Source organism: Podarcis gaigeae (assembly GCF_964106915.1).
Source record: "Podarcis gaigeae genome assembly, chromosome: 12".
NCBI lineage: Eukaryota > Metazoa > Chordata > Lepidosauria > Squamata > Lacertidae > Podarcis > Podarcis gaigeae.
The window spans coordinates 46,057,624-46,073,998 of NC_139688.1; the positions used below are offsets into that span (position 1 = coordinate 46,057,624).

Here is a 16,375-nt window from a genome sequence, read left to right on the forward strand (position 1 = left end):
TGCACTATGGTCGTCCCCCCGTTTCTCTGTGATTCATTTAGAATTCAGGCAATGAAATATGTGAAGGGAATAGGAGCGAAAGGCTCCAGCTCAGAAATTCCTCAGACGGCTGATCCCGTTATTCAGGGAAGGGGAACATATTGCCCTGTAGATGTCGTTGAATTATTAAGTGGTACACCCTAGGGTGTTGCACTTGCGCCGAGGGAACGGCACTGAACGTGCCTTTGGGTAGCAGTGGCTTACTCAAATGTGCTTTCCCCACATTAGCGCATAGCAGTACAGTTATTTACTCAAATGTATTTGATTTAAAAGCATGCATTCTGCTTTTCTGCATAATGTGAGCTCAGAGCGACTCACAATGTAAGCTTCTTAGGAAGCCCATCAGCTGGAGGTGGGCAGCGAGAGGGATGATTAAAATAACAGCATATCAAACAACCATTGTAAGAAAATCATGTTAAGGCAGAGCTAGGGAACCTTTCCGCTTCTTGGGAGGAAAGCAATGACAAACCTAGACAGCATCTTAAAAAGCAGAGACATCACCTTGCCAACAAAGGTCCGTATAGTTAAAGCTATGGTTTTCCCAGTAGTGATGTATGGAAGTGAGAGCTGGACCATAAAGAAGGCTGATCGCCGAAGAATTGATGCCTTTGAATTCTGGTGCTGGAGGAGACTCTTGAGAGTCCCACGGACTGCAAGAAGGTCAAACGTATCCATTCTGAAGGAAATCAGCCCTGAGTGCTCACTGGAAGGACAGATCGTGAAGCTGAGGCTCCAATACTTTGGCCACCTCATGAGAAGAGAAGACTCCCTGGAAAAGACCCTGATGTTGGGAAAGATGGAGGGCACAAGGAGAAGGGGACGACAGAGGACGAGATGGTTGGACAGTGTTCTCAAAGCTAGCAGCATGAGTTTGACCAAACTGTGGGAGGCAGTGGAAGACAGGAGTGCCTGGCGTGCTCTGGTCCATGGGGTCACGAAGAGTCGGACACGACTAAATGACTAAACAAGAACAGGGAACCTTGGCCCAACAACTCCTATCAGCCCCAGCTGTTGTGTGACAACATCTGGAGTGCCTTGATGTAGGGAATATCATTATAACACTTCCCCAAAAATAATAATAATTCAGCAGAATCTTTAAAAACCAAGTTTGAATCAAATGCCTGAATGAATACAATGTTGGGGGTCTGAGGGATCTCACCTGGAATGGATTCCACAGATGGGTGCCACTAAAAAGCCCTGCTCCTTGTAGTCACCAGCCTGACTGCCACTATCCAGGAAGCTCAAATACTTACCAGAGCATGCAGGGGGAATGCCGGAGAGCATGCAGGAAAGAATGCAATTCTATATTCTGAATAACTGGTGCATAAGTTTAATTTTAGATGTATTTAAGCACATGCCAACCCAAACCTCATTTGTCAAATGTCCATTGTGGCACAACTATAGTTGATCTCTTGAAATAGCATTGGAAGAGTGTTTTGTGAAATAATTGAATTTGATCCCTCCTACCTCTCTCTTTCCCTTAGCTTTAGGGGGATATAACTGTCTGCTTTGCTTTATGGGGATATAACTGTAAAAAAGCGGAGACATCACCTTGCCAACAAAGGTCCGTATAGTTAAAGCTATGGTTTTCCCAGTAGTGATGTACGGAAGTGAGAGCTGGACCATAAAGAAGGCTGAACGCCGAAGAATTGATGCTTTTGAATTCTGGTGCTGGAGGAGACTCTTGAGAGTCCCATGGACTGCAAGAAGGTCAAACCTCTCCATTCTTAAGGAAATCAGCCCTGAGTGCTCACTGGAAGGACAGATCCTGAAGCTGAGACTCCAATACTTTGGCCACCTCATGAGAAGAGAAGACTCCCTGGAAAAGACCCTGATGTTGGGAAAGATGGAGGGCATAAGGAGAAGGGGACGACAGAGGACGAGATGGTTGGACAGTGTTCTCGAAGCTACCAGCATGAGTCTGACCAAACTGCAGGAGGCAGTGGAAGACGGGGGCCTGGCATGCTCTGGTCCATGGGGTCACGAAGAGTTGGACACGACTAAACGACTAAACAACAACAACAACTGTCTGGAACTCCTGCTATGTCATAAATGGTCCAGTGATATCTGATTCAAAGACATTGAACACGCTCCTTCCGAATAAGCACCACTGACCTTGCCTGAGTGCAACTAGCTGTATAGGACATGGAAAATATAAGTGTAACCTACAAGAAAATGCTGCAATATGGCATCTTCCTGGGGCTCCCAGCCACAACCTTTTACAAGCTGCCTTCTTCTATTCCGCTCCCTTTCACCTAGAGATGCTTAACATTCAATAGTCCTGCTCATTCCTCATCAGGCTGTGTTTGGGGGGAGCTTGTCCCCTTATATTGGGGGGAGCTTGTCCCCTCATATTGCCCCAAAGTTTTGTACTTCTCTAAACTTTTTGTTCCTTAAAAGGCAAAGGGACCCCTGACCATTAGGTCCAGTCGTGACTGACTCTGGGGTTGCGGCGCTCATCTCGCTTTACTGGCCGAGGGAGCCGGCGTACAGCTTCCGGATCATGTGGCCAGCATGACTAAGCCGCTTCTGGCAAACCAGAGCAGCACATGGAAACGCCGTTTACCTTCCCGCCAGAGTGGTACCTATTTATCTACTTGCACTTTGACATGCTTTCAAACTGCTAGGTTGGCAGGAGCAGGGACCAAGCAATGGGAGCTCACCCCGTCACGGGGATTCGAACCGCCGACCTTCTAATTGGCAAGTCCTAGGCTTTGTGGTTTAACCCACAGCGCCACCCGTGTCCCTTTTGTTCCTTAGTGCTGTCTTTTGACAGCATAGCAAATGGAGGTGCTAGCCACTGCTACCACTTTAGTTTTCTATTAGAGAGATCTAAGAACTATTTTTAAAAAACTGACTGAAGTGTTGGAGAAAGGGAATGTGTAACTCTCAGCTACATAGCATTTTTAAACAGGCCATTAACGTTTAAACAAAATTAAACAAGGAAGGTTCCCCATTCGCTTATCTTTAACAAACACCGGAATAGTTACTGGCAGTTGAATGTCAGAGGGAAAGAAACCTTGGAATCAGAATTGCTTTATATGTTTTGTTTTTCTGCTACGGAAAGTACTGTCTCATGGGAAAAAAGCAGAGAGGTTGACACTTTCCCTCCCTCCCCCCAGTTATTTTTATTTCTTAAGTCTTTAAAAATATTTTACAGATATAGAATTATAACAATACCAATTACCGGTTTTTTTGCTCTATAAGACTCACTTTTTCCCTCCTAAAAAGTAAGGGGAAATGTGTGTGCGTCTTATGGAGTGAATGCAGGCTGCGCAGCTATCCCAGAAGCCAGAACAGCAAGAGGGATTGCTGCTTTCACTGCGCAGCGATCCCTCTTGCTGTTCTGGCTTCTGAGATTCAGAATTTTCCCCCCCTTGTTTTCCTTCTCCAAAAACTAGGTGCGTCTTACAGAGTGAAAAATACGGTACATATCCATATTTAGAGATTTCTCCAAATCTCTGAACTTCCCACCATCCTTTCCATGGGTCCTATTGTTATCCTTTTCAACTGCATATTATTTCGTAGCCCGTATTTTATATCTCTCCATGTTATCCATAATATTTGCTACCTTGCAAGTGCTATTGCAATCCTGCCAATGTTTTCATCTGCTTACAGTAGTCTCCTAAATAAATTATGTCCCCCCCCCCATTCTTTATTGAAGTTTTGGTCTTCTTGGTTCTTAAACTTTCTGGTCAGTTTTGGCATTTCGGAATACTCCAACAGCTTAGTTTGCCGTTCCTCTCTGGTAGGGACTTTGTCTTCTTTCCATCTCTGGGCTAGTAGCATCCGTGCGGCTGTTGTCGCCTACGTAAAAAGTCTTCTCTGATCCTTTGGAATATCAGTACCTACAATTCTTAATAAAAAAGTTTCCGTTTTTTTAACAAAAGTTATTTTAAACATTTTTTTCAATTCATTATATATCATTTCCTAGAAGGCTTTTATTACCTTACACTTCCACCACATATGGTAGAAGGTACCCTTTTTCTTTACATTTCCATCATCTCCAGTAGTTTTTCTGATCTTATTGGGGCTCAGATACCTGGCCCTGAAGTCATTCCCATCCTACTCGTTGGAAACTTGAAATGAACACGCGTGTCAATTTCAACGATGTGCACGTTAGCTGCTTAAAACACTGTGAGATCATTCCCTCCCACTGTGTTTTGAGTCGCCATTTGCAGGATACTGTTCACACCAGAAGGGTGGAATGGGGATGCCTTTGACCAGGCATAGGCAAACTCGGCCCTCCAGATGTTTCGAGACTACACTTCATATCATCCCTGACCACTGGTCCTGTTAGTGAGGGATGATAGGAGTTGTAGTCCCAAATCATCTGGAGGGCTGAGTTTGCCTATGCCTGCCTTTGACCGATGTACGTTACCAGTTTGGTTTCTGCATGCCAACAACCACCCTCCCCTTTTCCCTGCCTATGAAGCTGTCACCTGTATCTCCCAGCAAGGGTTAGGGACGCTTTTCCCTACAAAAGGTTTGTTTAGCGCAGCTGAGAGCAGGCAGAATTTGCAGTCTGCGCCACCCCACCCATTCTCTCACGTGTGTGCAAACGCACGGTGGATGAGGAAGCAATTCCCAGAGGGTCAGTCCAGAACTCAAGTGTGGTCAAGTATATGCTGAGAGCCAGATGACATTGAGGCCGCATAAAATTGGGACAAGGGCCACACGCAACCGCAGGTCCTCACCCCAACTCTGCAGGCAAATCTGTCCCTAGTACAACATTTCCTTATTTCTGATTACAGTGGTACCTCGGAAGTCAAATGGAATATATTCCAGAAGTTGGTTCAACTTCCAAAAGGTTTGGAAACCAAGGCGAGGCTTCTCATTGGCTTCCAAGGCGAAGCTTCCGATTGGCTGCAGGAAGCTCCTGCAGCCAATTGGAAGCCGCAGAAGCCCCGTCGGATGTTCGGGTTCCAAAGAACGTTTGCTAACATCCGGGTTGGTGGCGTCCAGGAGCCAAAGGTTTGACTCGCAAGGTGTTTGACTTCCGAGGTACGACTGTACTGCCCAAACCAAGTCAAATGGAACAGCTATTTTCTACAGTTTGTTTACATTGGACTATGGAGAAAAGACCTCCCAGTCCCATAGGTTGAGAGTAGCTGGTGTAATGGCTACAAATGTTATTGGGAGTACAGTTTCCATCTGCCAGTGGTTGGGATGATGGATGTTGGAGTCCAACAATATATAGCAGTGTATTGGCAACCTCTGCTTTTTAGGTTTGTATTTGGAACTAAACTCCACCACCTAGTTCAGCGGTATTTTGTCCCAAGGGCTGCAGGCTTGTTTACTTTTCCACGGGTCTCCATTGTTTGCAATCTTTAGCTGCTTTATCGGGGAAGCCTGTTATCGGGGTGGGGGGGGGGAGGAGAGGGTATATGATCCCTTGTTTTCAGTTCTGCCTGTCAATGGCTTACTGGGCAAAGATAAGCTACAGCGACATTGTTTTGGAATGTGCTGAAGAAGTTAAACACTGGATGCAGCAGTTTTCAGCGTGCTTCTGGTGCCATGTGGTGTTAAGCAAAGCCGGAAGCCTGCTTACACACTGTTCGTGAACATTTCCACACCCTCCAACCTTTCTCTGATGAAAATAGGGACGTCCTAAGAAAAAGCAGGGACGTGGGGGGCGCTGTGGGTTAAACCACAGAGCCTAGGACTTGCCGAACAGAAGGTCGGCAGTCTGAATCCCCGTGATGGGATGAGCGGCTTAGTCATGCTGCCCACATGACCTGGAAGTTGTACGCCGGGCTCCCTCGGCCAGTAAAGCGAGATGAGTGCCACAACCCCAGAGTCGGCCACGACTGGACCTAATGGTCAGGGGTCCCTTTACCTTACTGTTTGGATCTTCACCCTGCTCCTACGGCAGCACTGCTCTTGTGGGCATTGCCAGGCATATCGGCCCTGTCATTTAGCGGGGCTCAGGGCCTGTGAGCCCACCAACCTGTGCCCTGTTATCCAGCCCTAACAGTATCCCTATGTAGTCAAAACAGCACCACATACACACACACACATACGCACAAGGAAGGTATTAGTAGGCTGGGGAAAACCCAAGATTTGCAGAAGTACAGAAATAGATGGAGGAGCTCTAAAGGGGGGAACCCAGAAACAGTCCCAATTTCAATGGAACGGCTCACAGTTTTGAAGAATATTCTTCTGCTATGAATGGTCCATGTCACCATTAAGAAAAAGAATTTTCGCCTGCTGTTATAATTGTTCTCTCTGTGAAATGGATGTTTTATATTTATGAAAAAATAATGTGGTTATGACCAAGTTGCAACAATTAAGGCTGCACAGAAAAAAGCATTTTGGTTCCTGAAATTCATTCTGATTGTGCAGATAAAATATAACTGATCAAATTCTACAGGACATGCTAACAGTGTGTGAAAACAGTCCAGCTCCCAGGCAAGCACCTCCAGATGGTAGAGATGTCTGGCACTATCCTGGCTCCCAGGCATCTTCACTTGGTTGCAAGTGGCCAATTGCCAGGTGCAAAATGTGCCTGGCACCTGGCTAATTTCTAACACTGCTATAGGCACATAATAGATTTTGATGACTGCTGCCAGTGCTTTTTTTCTTTAAAAACGTTTAGGGGTACTCTCATTTTGATTCCAGAAAATCACCATTTTATAGTTCAAATCGGGGGAAATAAATAGAGTAAATGGACAAAAGTACAAATATTTACCAAGTTTAGGGGTATGCGCCCCCCCCCGAGAAAAAGCACTGATTGCTGCTATCACCCCCGTCTGCAACAACCCTAGTTACTCAATTCAGAGCTAATGCTGATCAGACGTTAACTGCTGGATTTCCTTTCTCTGTGGGATTTAAATGCCGATTTAAGGAGGGAGCCGGTGGCGACATATCAAGGTTAGCTCACTGCGTTGCTGCCTATTAATGGCACACCGGCTAACGGGTTTATTCTTACACATGCTGGGTGTGTTGAGGGGCCTTTGAAAACCACCACCACCCAGGCAGAGCCTTCCGCTCTTGGACTGAGCTGCGGCGACGGAAATGCACAAAGCAGCTCTAGCAGCTGCTCCTCCAGCGTCCAGGCTTGCCCTTGACTGAGTTGCCAAGGTCGGCGGAGGCGCTTCTTGCACACACGCTGCTTCTGCCACCCTGAAGCCATCTAGCTGTTTCCTAGCACCCGAAGCCACCATCATTCTGGGGCAGCTTGTGACTTCACAATCGGCTGTGTGCACATCTGCAGCTTGGCTGCAAAGGGAGAGAGGTCTGCTGTGGGCCTTTCTGGGACCTCAGGGTTAGGATGAGCAAAGAAAGAGGAAGATAATAAACCACAAGATTATTACCAAGTGGAGAGGGCGGGGGGGGGGGGAGCGGAAGCAGCAGCAGCAACAACAACAACAAAAGCCTGGCTTTGCTTGCTTCTATTTTCTGATCAGAGGTTTGATATGTAGAAATGGCTTGGGTCCTTTTAAACTCTGGACTTGGTGGTCTTTCAGCCTGTGGTGTTTGGTGGTCAGCCGTTCTGCTGAGTAGGTCCCTAGATCTCTGCCTCCAAGTCTTGCCCTGATGGTGAGGCTGCCACTTCTCAGTGCAAGGAGCTAAGCAGAGACTGTCCCGCTTGTTGCAGGGAGAGGATGATTAAAGGGACAGAGACTGAGGTCAGCTCAGTTCAACAGCTGGCAATCAATCCTATTCAGTAACCACATAACACCAGTCCTGAAAGACCTACATTGGCTCCCAGTACATTTCCGAGCACAATTCAGAGTGTTGGTGCTGAACTGTAAAGCCCTAAATTGGCCTCGGCCCAGTATACCTGAAGGAACATCTCCACTCACATCGTTCTGCCTGGACACTGAGCTCCAGCACTAAGGGCCTTTTGGCAGTTCCCTCACTGCAAAAGGTGAGGTTACAGGGAACCAGGCAGAAGGCCTTCTCGGTAGTGGCGCCTGTCCTGTGGAACACCCTCCCATCAGATGTCAAAGACATAAACAACTATTGGACTTTTAGAAGACATCTGAAGGCAGCCCTTCTTTGGGGAAGTTTTTAATGTTCAATATTTTATCACTTTTATTATTTTTAATAACAATAATATTCTAGTGGGAGCCACCCAGAGTGGCTGAGGAAACCCAGCCAGATGGGCAGGATATTATTATTATTATTATTATTATTATTATTATTATTATTAATTTCCTACAGTCATACCTTGGTTTTCAAATAGCTTAGTTCTCGAACGTTTTGTCTCCCGAACGCCGCAAACCTGGAAATGAGTGTTCTGGCTTGCGAACTATTTTTGGAAGCCAAACGTCCGACAGGCCTTCTGTGGCTTCCAATTGGCTGCAGGAGGTGCCTGCAGCCAATCAGAAGTCGCGATTTGGTTTTTGAATGTTTTGAAAGTTGAACGGATTCCGTTTGACTTCCAAGGTACGACTGTATATGCAGCAAAAGCACACCACTTTCCTCAAAAGAATGTCGGGAGCTGTAGTTTGCCCTGCACGGAGCTACTATTCCCAGCTCCCTTAATGAAGGACAGTTCCCGGGATTCTTTGACAAAAAGCTGTGTGCTTTAAATGTATGATGAGGATGAGGTATTTAGAAGGCATCCTGTCAGCTGCTGTGCCCAGAGGATGGAAACACAGTGAAATTTCCGGCAGTGTATCCTGCCTAGCCAGCCTGAACTGAAGATGGGTTTGTCTAAGGCAGGGAAGACACCTGTGTCCCTGAGTAAGCCAAATAGGCGGTTTGGCAGTACGTTGGCCTGACCTTGAAGTCACTGATTCAACACGCTGTGAACTGGTCACGATGTTCCCACTCTTCATTCAAAACTTCCTAGCAGTCATGCACTGAAAGATGAATCCAAACTTCTGGCATTTAGTCGCTTGCATTAAAACGCCGCTTGCATTTAAGAAGCAGCATAATTGATTTAACCCGCAGCTTATTTCTCCCCCGTGGTACAGGCAAGGGGAATCTGTGGCCTTCCCAAACATTGCTGGACCACAACCCCAGCATTCCTGACAATTGCCCGCCTGGCCGGTGCTGTGTCACAGAAGTGTGCTGGTTGGTAATCGCACAGTTCAGAGTTAACGCTTTATTAGCAAAAGCACAACCTTCACAAACTTGGTTGAGTGCCTCAGCTTCAGGATCTGTCCTTCCAGTGAGCACTCAGGGCTGATTTCCTTCAGAATGGAGAGGTTTGATCTTCTTGCAGTCCACGGGACTCTCAAGAGTCTCCTCCAGCACCAGAATTCAAAGGCATCAATTCTTCGGCGATCAGCCTTCTTGATGGTCCAGCTCTCACTTCCATACATCACTACTGGGAAAACCATAGCTTTAACTATGCGGACCTTTGTTGGCAAAGTGCTTTTTAAGATGCTGTCTAGGTTTGTCATAGCTTTTCTCCCAAGAGGCAGTCTTTTAATTTCGTGATTGCTGTCACCATCTGCAGTGATCATGGAGCCCAAGAAAGTAAAATCTCTCACTGCCTCCATTTCTTCCCCTTCTATTTTCCAGGAGGTGATGGGCCCCGTGGCCATGATCTTCGTTTTTTTGATGTTGAGACCATATTTTGTGCTCTCCTCTTTCACCCTCATTAAAAGGTTCTTTAATTCCTCCTCACTTTTTGCCATCAAGGTTGTGTCATCTGCATATCTGAGGTCACTAAAGCTTATACACTTATACAAGCAACACTTGCAAGAAGTCTCCTACTTGTGTTGCATCCCCACTGTCTTGATGTGCTTCTCCCTTGAAATATAAATCCACCATAACCGGGTGTTTAAGGTGTGTGCCTTTATCTCCTTAGTAGATTGCTGCAAATTACATCACACACACAATATCCCAGGAACATTAAAAGCAGCAAAGACTCTTCTGTGAAGCTTGACCTATTTTCAAACCCCACCACCACCACCACCACACCTGTTCCTATTTCCTTTTAATATAACAGAAGGGGAGGAAATGCTGAGCTGGGAGGGAGACTGCAAAGTGGATGATGGATTTCTTTTTTTAAAAAAGCAGGGCCTCTGATTTAGCAGCGTCGGAAGGAGGCGGACCATGCCTGGGTGTCAGCGAGCGCCGCTTGGCGACGGCAGCCGCTGATGCTGCAAGCCAGGGGGCGAACCGCGTTTCCTTTCCTCTCCGCCTAACGGAGCGGCGGCTGGCGACGAGCGAAGCGCGCAAAGCGCAGGCGGCGAGGGGGGCTTCTGCTGCTGCTGCAAACTGCCCTTCTCCTTCCTCCGGAGGATACCGAAGACCCTCGGAAGGAAAAAGAAAGCCACAACAGCTGCAGCTCAGAAGGATCAGCCAGATCCTCCCTTCTTGGGCACAGAAGGCTCCCCCACCCACCCACGTCGCCACCAACAACATGGATCCTGCAACCCGGAGGACCAAGGCGGAGGACGCCGAGCAGCTCCCGCAGCGGCCGGAAGAAGAGGAAGAAGTGGATCCCAGAATCCAGGTAATGGCCAGGAGGGAGGAGGTTCGGGATCGTTTTCTTGGGGATCCGATTTAGCCCCCCCCCTCCCACAGCTCACTCACGCCCCTTCGCGGGGAGCGCACATGGTGGGTGCATCGACGGGGGAGAATCGGCGTGCGCATTTTGGGGAGGTTGCAGGGCCGGGCGCCTTTTATTGGGAAAGTGTGCGTGCGTGGCGCTCGCTTGCGCCTCTCCAGCCGATTCTCCTCTCCACTCCCCCCCCCGCAAAAGCCGCGTGTAAATTCCTGAAAAAGGGGGAGTGGGCGTTGCCGGCCGCCATGCGCTCCCCCCACCCATGGGTGCTTCATTAGGTTTCTGCCAAGGTTCTTCTGCAGGCGACAAAGCCAAGGGGGTCCGCCGATCTCTCCTTCGCAGTTTTGCAAAGGGTGCTTTTGGGGAAAGAGGAGCCGCCTCTCCTCGCCGCCTTCCCTCTTCTCCCTTTCTAAAAAGCAGCAGCAGCGACGTGCAAGCGGCGAGAAAAACCCACACCCTGTTCTGGTGGCGATCTCTTTCTCTCTCTGCCTTCGGTCGTTGTCAGAGGGTCGGGTCCCTTGGGTTTGGGGTTGTTGTTTTTTTAGGATGCCGTGCCAAAGGCAAGGGATCTGGCTCCGGGCGAGCGCTGGAGAGGAAGGGATAAGGGTGGAGAGGGGCTCTCGCCCAGGGATGCCACAGGCCGGAGCAGGTTGCGCTAGAGCGCTTTTGAAGGTCGTGGGTGGCGTCTTGTAAGAGAGAAAGGCGGGGGAGAAGAGAGCGCTGGCTTATACTGGCTCAGTATTCCTACACTCTCTGGCAGCCACTGTCCGGGGTTCAACCCCACGGGGAGATGCCAGATTTCGAACCTGGAGCCTTCCGAATGCCAAGCGGATGCTGTGCCACTGAACTAAGCCTCGTGCCCCCCATATTGTTATAATAATAATAATAATTTAATATTTATACCCCGCCCATCTGGCTGGGTTTCCCCAGCCACTCTGGGCGGCTTCCAACAGAACACTAAGATACAATAACCTATTAAACTTTAAAAGCTTTCCTAAACAGGGCTGTCTTCAGATGTCTTCTAAAAGTTTGGTAGTTATTTTTCTCTTTGACATCTGGTGGGAGGGCGTTCCACAGGGCGGGTGCCACCACCGAGAAGGCCCTCTGCCTGGTTCCGTGTAACCTCACTTCTCGCAGCGAGGGAACCGCCAGAAGGCCCTTGGCGCTGGACCTCAGTGTTCGGGCAGAACAATGGAGGTGTTTTTTGTTGTTTGTTTATTTATGTACCACCTTTATCTTCCAATGATCTCAAGGTGATGTACACGGTTCTCCTCCACACAGCAACCCTGTCAGGTAGGCCAGGCGAAGAGCTTCATGGCCGTGTATGGATTCGAACCCTGCTCTCTCAGGACCTACTCCAACACTCTATAACCATCACACCACACTGGCTCCCTATAGTTTTAAAACCATTGACCACATTCCTGGCCGATATTAGCAACAGAATTGACCAACTGCAACCTTGTTCGCAAACCACGAGCTCCAATGGTCTCTGTTTTACCAGGGTCAATCAAATGTGCAATCTTGCTTGGACACTAGCTTCAGTTAAGAGTTAGACGCTGAGATAACTGGTTACAATCAGAAGTGCATTAGTGCTTTGACGAAGATCCTGCTCTCAGTTTCAGTTACTGCCCCTCTGTGCTCTGCCGGTTCACAAATAGCGTCCCCTGCTTTAAATGTCCCACGCACCTGCAGTACAGGAAAAGACAGTTCCTTGTCTCATCTCATCCAACAAGCAAGCTGCTTTGAAAGGCTTCAGGTGTGAAAGTGGCCTATGGCTAAAATTATAAATATATAACATCCCTGTCAATTTCACTGTTTAAGATATAGTGGAACCTCGGTTACATACGCTTCAGGTTACATATGCTTCAGGTTCCAGACTCTGCTAACCCAGAAATAGAACCTCAGGTTAAGAACTTTGTTTCAGGATGAGAACAGAAATCGTGCTCCGGTGGCCCGGTGGCAGCAGGAGGCCCCATTAACTAAAATGGTGCTTCAGGTTAAGAACAGTTTCAGGTTAAGAACAGACCTCCGGAACGAATTAAGTATGTAACCAGAGGTACCACTGTACTATTATGTGCACTGTTTTCATGTTTTGTCCGTAGAGACAAGAAAAAACCCTACGCCCATGAAAACGACAATTCCTTCCTCTTGTCGGTTGTTTTTGCAGGGGTCAACGGGGTCATGGCATCATAAAATTATAGAGTTGGAAAGGGACCACACAGGTTGTCTAGTCTTATTCCCTGCAATGCAGGAGTTTTTCATTCAAGGTGGGGTTTGAACCCACGGCCCTGAGCTTAAAAGTCTTGTGTGCTACCAACTGAGCTATCCCAGCAGAGAAATTGTTTTCTTTCCCTCCCTCTCCTATGACAGGTTCTGCAGATGTCCCCGTCAGGAGAGAGGAGTAGCTGAGCAGTATTGTCTCTGCCACCAGGGACCAAAGTGATATTTCCATTCATTTTTAACACATAAAAAAGTTCTAAAAAATTATCAGTCTCAGCAAATCAGTTGGGGAGCAAAATGATGGGTGGAGAGTCAGAAAGGGTCTTTAGCTAAACAGGTAACTTGAGAAATGAATGCAGCTGTCTGTCTTCATTCCTACATAGCCACCAGTTGAGCTCAAAACCCGATCGAAGTGTGTTTAAAATGGCCTTTGTGCCTTTCCCATGCATGCATACCGACAGTCAGAGAGATGCTGCCAGATGTTTGAAATGTCATGTTGTTAAGCTGATACATGAGGCAGAAAGTCCCTGGCTCAGATGTCTCCTGGCTCAAATGCCAGGTGGTGAGCTGTCTGCAAAATGAGGACCAAACATGCTCTGGGCTCTCCTGCCGCCAACAGAAACAAACACATAAAGAACCTATCGCACAAAAACTCTGCACATACGGCATGCAAAAGAATGAAAGACCATTATCCCCAGCGTTTGAAATTAGCCAGGGGCTAGGCGCATTTTGCGACTGGGGTTTGAGAGAATGGGAGCGCTTTGAGAAGTCTTGTCGCCAGGGTGGATTTGATTTAAATCAAATCGATTGAAATCATGATTTAAATAAGTAGTCAGTAAGACTTGATTTAAATCTTCTTTTTCCCCAGAAAGACTTATTCTTGCTGGCATAATCGTAATATTTACAACCAGATGAAGGTTTCATTTTTGGAATAATAATTTTTCAGAGTAGTTTTTACAGTTGTATCAAAAACTGCTGATTGGGTAGTACTATTAGAAATACATATAGACTGATAATTATGAAATTATTGTGTTGTTTAATAGTTTAACTGTTTATATTTGGACAACTTTTCTGCTGTACTTTATTGGAAGGAGAAAAACAATTTAAACAATTTATTTAACTGAAACAATAACATAGCATGTGTATCCATGTTTGTTAACTGATGTGGTTGAACAAGTTTGTTTTTTAAAAAACAACAACCTTCGACTGAGTTTTAGCACACATGAAAAACTTAAACAAATCCTTATTTCCTGATAATAGCCTTTGGACTATAATGTAACTTAAATAGAAAACTACCTTTAGAAAGGTTCCCCCCCCCCCAAAGCATTTTATTTTAAAAATCCAATTTAAATAAAAAAAAAATCAAATTTAAATTTTTAAAAAATCAATTTATATTAAAAAAAATCTGATTTTTTAAATTCCCCCCCCAAAAAGAATAATTGATTTTTATCCACCCTGCTTGTCGCCATGTATAGTGTCTGAGACTCAATAATAAAATGGCTGGCAGGAGGGGAAGTGTTTCCCTGCCCGATTCCAAAGTAGGACCGCACATAATCTTTTCTATCCTAGTTTCTACCACTGATTATCCCCTCTTCCTTCCCCCCCCATCTCTCCCCACAAGGCCTTTGACAGCAGGGTCTCCCACCTGTACGAACTGAAAGCACAGACATTATATATGTATTATGTACCATTTTTATCCTTGAAAATCTTTCGAAAGAAACAAAAAGACTGCTATCTTATCTGGCAGCTCATTTGTCAGCACTACTGTCTCAAATGTATGCAAAGCAGGGGACCGTTGTTAAGAGCCCATAAAAATACTAAGTATTCCTGGGTCGAAACATTGGACCTACTGGAGAGATCTGGGTTCAAATCTCCACGCAGCTGTGAACCTTGGGCCAGGCATGCACTCTGAAGTCTTAGCAACCTCACAGGGTTGTTGTAAGGATAATAAAATGATATTTTTTTGGGGGGGGAGGGAGAATCATGTATGCCACTCCGAGCTCTGTGGAGAAGGAATGGGATAAACATGAATACAGTGGTACCTCGCAAGACGAATGCCTCGTAAGACAAAAAACTCGCAAGACGAAAGAGTTTTTCGTTTTTTGAGTTGCTTCGCAAGACGAATTTCCCTATGGGCTTGCTTCGCAAGACGAAAACATCTTGCAAGTTTGTTTCCTTTTTCTTAAAACCGTTAATACCCAGGGTGCATTCAGGGTGGTGCAGTTGCGACTTGCCTTCGAGGAGCAACTCATAGCACGCGGTGTGGTAGCCTTTTTTGAGGTTTTTGAAGACTTTAGTGATTTTTGAAGCTTTTCCAAAATCCGTGCTTCGCAAGACGAAAAATTCGCAAGACGAAAAATTCGCAAGACGAAAAAACTCGCAGAACGAATTAATTTCGTCTTGCGAGGTACCACCGTAGTGGACGCTTGGGTTGCGAATGTGATCCATGCGGGAGGCACGTTTGCAACCCGCTTCGCATGCGCGGGCCGCGATTTGGCGTTTCTGCGCATCCGCAAAGCGCGATTTAGTGCTTCTGCAGATGCACACGCACCGAAACCCGGAAGTAACCCGTTCCGGTACTTCTGGGTTCGGCGTGGTGCGCAACCCGAAAACGCACAACCTGAAGCGTTTGTAACTCGAGGTATGACGTAATTAAATACTTTAGTTCTTAATTTTAGCAGGGTTAAGGTAAAGGTACCCCTGCCCGTATGGGCCAGTCGTGTCCGACTCTAGGGTTGTGCGCTCATCTCACTCTAGAGGCCGGGAGCCAGCGCTGTCCGAAGACACTTCCGGGTCACGTGGCCAGCGTGACGAAGCTGCAGCTGGCGAGCCACCACCAGCGCAGCACACGGAAACGCCGTTTACCTTCCCGCTATAAAGCGGTACCTATTTATCTACTTGCACTTTGACGTGCTTTCGAACTGCTAGGTGGGCAGGAGCTGGGACCGAAAGACGGGAGCTCACCCCGCCGCGGGGATTTGAACCGCCGACCATACGATCGGCAAGTCCTAGGCGCTGAGGTTTTACCCACAGCGCCGCCCGCGTCCCTTTTAGCAGGGTTAGAAGCAAGGAAAAGGCGGTGAGGAATGGATACCTGGAATCCTAAACATAGGGGAAGAAAATCCTTTTGATTCTCTCAAATTTGGATCTTGCCTGTCGTTAAGCGATGGTTTAGGCCTCTTTTCCTAAGCACTGTTTGTTCTTCCTTAGATGCACTTTCTTGCCCTTCTGGGAGGAGTTCGGTTCCCGATTTGCACTCATGACTTGCAAGTCATAAAGAGGAACAGCTTTGGAATTGAACTAGAATAACTCTTGAAAACGTAACCCTCCGTTGCAGTCTTCAAAAGGTGTCCGAAGCCTCTCCCTCGTCCCTGTCCCCAAATCCGCCTCACCACAGAGGCCCCAGCGCCATAAATTTCGGCCTCGCAGTTAAAATACCTCCCACCCTTCCGTTTCCATTTCACATTCCAGCTGAGGCCCCTCTCCCCGGAATGCCAGATGACACTTAATAACCCGAGTCCATCCCAGCTCTGTCGGTGTCGTATTTCTCAACATGTGCTGTTTTTTTGGCTTTCTTCCAGGGGGAACTAGAAAAGTTGAATCAATCCACAGATGCTATCAATCGGAGAGAAACGGAGCTTGAGG

At 47.1% G+C, this 16,375-nt stretch overlaps 1 protein-coding gene across 4 annotated transcripts in view; it reads left to right on the forward strand.

Annotated features, from left to right (window-relative positions):
* The first annotated feature begins 6,774 nt into the window (after window positions 1-6,774).
* SH3BP5 (SH3 domain binding protein 5) overlaps window positions 6,775-16,375 on the forward strand; it is a 56,425-nt gene continuing 46,824 nt past the window's right edge. The window contains exons 1-3 of one of the 4 annotated variants that reach the window (XM_083706020.1): window positions 6,775-6,912; window positions 10,018-10,459; window positions 16,312-16,374. In XM_083706020.1, the coding sequence (XP_083562146.1) occupies window positions 10,367-10,459; window positions 16,312-16,374 (156 nt within the window). In that variant the 5' untranslated portion in view covers window positions 6,775-6,912; window positions 10,018-10,366. Of the gene's footprint in view, window positions 6,913-9,766; window positions 9,787-10,017; window positions 10,460-16,311; window position 16,375 lie in introns of those variants that run through there. The other 3 variants (XM_083706021.1, XM_083706022.1, XR_014556836.1) reach the window with 3 other exon arrangements.